General features: G+C 54.7%; 1 protein-coding gene across 1 annotated transcript; it reads right to left on the bottom strand.

Annotated features, from left to right (window-relative positions):
- Positions 1 to 1,385: 1,385 nt before the first annotated feature.
- Positions 1,386 to 3,498, bottom strand: NHLH2 (nescient helix-loop-helix 2). The gene is made up of 2 exons (XM_045817144.1): positions 3,449 to 3,498; positions 1,386 to 1,801 (listed from the first exon to the last, which is right to left on the bottom strand). Exon 2 carries the CDS (start codon positions 1,791 to 1,793, stop codon positions 1,386 to 1,388), a length of 408 nt encoding a protein of 135 aa, XP_045673100.1. The 5' UTR covers positions 1,794 to 1,801; positions 3,449 to 3,498.
- Positions 3,499 to 3,825: the final 327 nt, after the last annotated feature.

The following is a 3,825-nucleotide window of genomic DNA, read 5'->3' as shown; positions in this document are numbered from 1 at the left end:
TTTTTTCTTTTCCCCTTGTCTCTAAAATACACTCCTTGTTTTTTGGAGTTTCACAGCTGAGAATATGAAACATTTACAGGTTATAGACTTTTTTTTGGTTGTCACAGAGGAAAGTAGTTTCTGAATTCTCTTTTTTTTTTAGGAAAATAACTTAATTTCCTAAAATCATCCCACGCACAAACATCACACACGCGCACACACAAAGAAGCTACTCTCCTTAGAAACAGTCCGTAAAGTACTTTTTAGACATAACTACACATAAGAGTGACAACACTTTTTTAAAAAACTATAATAGTGAAGTGTTAGTGTTGCTGCTGTCACAACAAAAGGACCTTTCAAGAACGAACATCTTAATATATAAAATATGTTTAGAAACAGGGAGAAGTGGGGCATTTGTTATGCAAGTGCAACTTAATCAGAGCCGAAAGAAAGACCACAGTGTCATCTCCACAAACACGCAGAAAGTTAGACGTAATTATTCCACAGGAAAAAGTGTAAACACTTGACTATAAATAAATTGGCACAGAGTATCCAAAGTAAAATTATCACCACTCTGAAAAATAAATGTCTTGGAAAAAATACTCTACTCCTTCTAACATAAATAAAAATAGGTTGTCTTTTTCTAACTGCACCTATGAGTCCACATGTTTAAGGTCACGAAGAGACGTTTTTGGATAGATAACGGGGCACTTCGCCTGGAAAAGCGGTCGGATACTACGCTTTCCATGTGAATGTGGGTCTTTCCTGTCTTCATGAGTGTCAGACCTCCAGGTTCCGTTCTCGCCACGCCCAGATCTTCCCACAATATGTCTGTTTGTTCTCAATGTATCTTTTCAACCTTAACAAACACGCAGGGGTCGCCTGTTATGTTTGGACTCTAATCTAATCTTTCTTCCACCTCCATGTGCCTAAAATCTCTACACTTCCGAGTGTTTGGTGATTTGTTCATTAGAAAAGTCCAGATCGTCTCAAGTTATGAGCCCATACGTACTCGGAGCTTCTGCCTTCGTTTTTTTAAAACTTAAAGGTTCTCGGGAGATAAACCAAGGAGAACTCCCAGCCTCCATGAGCTAAAGCGACCACCCTTTAAGGGACCCTAACCCTGGGAGGGAAGGCTCGGAGGCGGGTCATCTCCAGTGCTTCCAGGGTGTCCGCCCGGCCTGAAAAATAACCCCCGCCAGCTCCAGGGCTCCCCAGACAATCCCACCTTCCAGAGTCGGAAGCCTTCCCTCGTCGCCCTGCGGACTGCAGAGAACGCAGCAAGTAGAGAACTCCCAGGGTCCAAGGCTCCCCAGCCACCTCCACGGCCAGTCCCTGGGTGGCCTCCCGGGCCGGTCCCGGTCCCCAGACTTCCCGACCCGCGGCCTCCTGCAGCGCGCCCGGCCCTACACGTCCAAGACGTGGTTGAGATAAGAGATGTAGCAGATGGCCAGACGCAGGATCTCGATCTTGGAGAGCTTCTTGTCCGGGGGCAGCGTGGGCAGCAGTTTGCGGAGCTCGGCGAAGGCCAAGTTGAAGGCCTCCACACGGATGCGCTCGCGGGTGGCGTGGGCGGACCGGTACTTGGCCGTGGCGCGCCGGCGACGGCGTTTCTCCTCGCGGCTCAGCTGCTGCGGGTGCGGGTAGAGCGCGGCCCGGCTGCCGCCTTTGCCGTCGCCCTCGGCCTCCTCCACCTGCTCCAGGTCCGACACGCTGCCCAGCACCTTGGCGTCCGCGCCGCCCAGCGACTCTGGGTCCGAGTGTGCCGAGCTGGGGTGGTCCGAGTCGGCGGCTTGGTCCGGACTCAGCATCATTTTGGAGGCTGAGGGGGAGTCAGAAAAATCAGTCAGCAAAAGGAATCTGGGTCTTTCGATCCGAGCGAGAGCGGCGGAGGGCCTATCCCGCAGGGCCTCCGCGTGTCCCGGCCTCCTCCCCACACCAGGCCCGCGCGCTCGGCAGAGCTGGCCCCGCGGGGAGGGACCATCTCTCCCGGGCCAGGCCGCACCCTGGGCCTGACACCTCGGCGGGCAGGAGCCCAGCCCAGCCTGTGGGCCTGGACCGGGGGACGACCGCCAGCCCGCGAGGCCTGCTTTTGTGCCGCCTCCGGCCACAGACCAACTCCGTCATTCTGCCTCCCTCAGTTCTTCTCCTTCGTAGACAAACGATTCCGGGAAATGAACACATCTGGGTTCTACGGGGGACAGGGATCCTGCCCGCGGGTCTCGCACTGGTCTGGGGCGCAGGGTGGGGAGTGCCGGGTGCTGGAGGGGAGCCCGGGCTCGCCAGCGCGCAGACTTGGGAGCCGGCGGCAGCGAGCGCGAAGGCGTCCCCAGCGCTTCTCCGAACTCTTGAAGAAATGACTAAACAAACGTGGAGGCCCCTTTCAACACAACAGTGACTCTTATGCCCTCGCAGGCTCCCGAGGCACCATCTGTCATGCAGGCAGCCACACACACATCGGAGGCCCAGGGACACAGCGACGTGGGATGAGACAATGCGCCCGGCAGCCTGCCGACCACTCCCGGGAAAATGCAGGCGGCCGGGGCCCTGCGGGAGAGGCTGGGGAGGGAAGGGAAAGGCAGGGCTGGCGGGGAGGGGGGCATGCAGAGGAGACGGGCGCCGCGCGGGACGCTCCGGTGGGAGCTGCACCTTGGCCGGCAAAGTTCGGGTGCTCGGCGGGCCTGAGTCGACAGCCCGCAGCTGTCCTGGGAGGCCCGGCCAAGGCCCGGCGGGTCTGTCCCCAGTTTTCCTAACGCCGGCTTCTTGGAAAGGCGGCCATGGTCCTGCTCCCCCTGGACCCCGCTGCGCACCTTTGGGAAGGGAGCAGCCCACGATCGCCGGGCTCACAGAGAATTCGGCTTCTGGAACGGGGTGGGTAGGAGGGGAAGGTGCCGCGCGCAAGGACCGCGGGCGCCGCGAGCGAGGACTAGGCTGCAAGCCCGGGGTCCCGCGAGTGCAGCCCGAGCGACGTCGCTGAGGGAGAACCCCGCGTGGGCGCGTGAGAGGGGTTTGCTTCCAGGGAGACAAAAGCGGGGATGAGCGGTCCGCTCCTAGCGCCGCACTGGCTTAGGAGCGAACTTGGCTCCAAAACGGCTGTGGTCCCCCTGCGAGGCAAACATGTCCTCTAAGGCAAAATAAAACCAAATGCTCCGAGTAAACTGCTTGTGACTCCCTACGGGCTCAGAACTTGCACCTACACAGCGGCTTCAAAGGGCATAAATAAATAAGCGTGCAGTGGAAAACCAGGATAAGCCACCACGTAGTTGTAGTTCAGGTGAAAAGTTCCTGGGCTGCCCTCAGAGCAAGGCAAATTCTCCTCCAGACAGCTTTTTAAAATATTCATAAATCGCACGTCGTGTATGTTATTTTATTTCTTCAGCAGTTAACTGAAATGCGTCCGCCAGTGCACTATGAACAATCTAACTTAGTTCTAAGCTGGAAAAAAAAAAAACATTTAAAGGAGCCTTACCTTGTAAAAGTCTTTTCGATAATCTTTTCTCCAATCTTTTAGAGTTAAGATTCCGGGGAAAGGGGGGAGAAATTCCGAAATGCGTTAAAAGCAGAAAACATTTATTACATTCAAACGTGCAAGAGCAGCTGTCATCTCGCCAGTGTCCACAGCCAGGGACGATTAGGTCTCCGGATGCAGACGATGCGACTGATTGTTTACTTAGTTGATAGATCAAAAATCGTCTTTTCCTTTTAATTGTTCTCAAACATTTCTGGAAATTCGATGATTTCCCCCCCTAAACGACACGGTGTGCTGAGGAGTCTCCTGCCCTTTTTTCTCCTCTAGGTCTCTATAAATAACAAAAGAGATGCAGAGATAAACAGGGTCACGCTGAA

This window comes from Phyllostomus hastatus, unplaced genomic scaffold, assembly GCF_019186645.2.
Source record: "Phyllostomus hastatus isolate PE091 unplaced genomic scaffold, TTU_PhHast_1.1 phas_scaffold_216, whole genome shotgun sequence".
Classification (NCBI taxonomy): domain Eukaryota; kingdom Metazoa; phylum Chordata; class Mammalia; order Chiroptera; family Phyllostomidae; genus Phyllostomus; species Phyllostomus hastatus.
The sequence above is the reverse complement of the archived record's forward strand: the minus strand, read 5'-3'. Positions and strand labels throughout refer to the sequence as shown.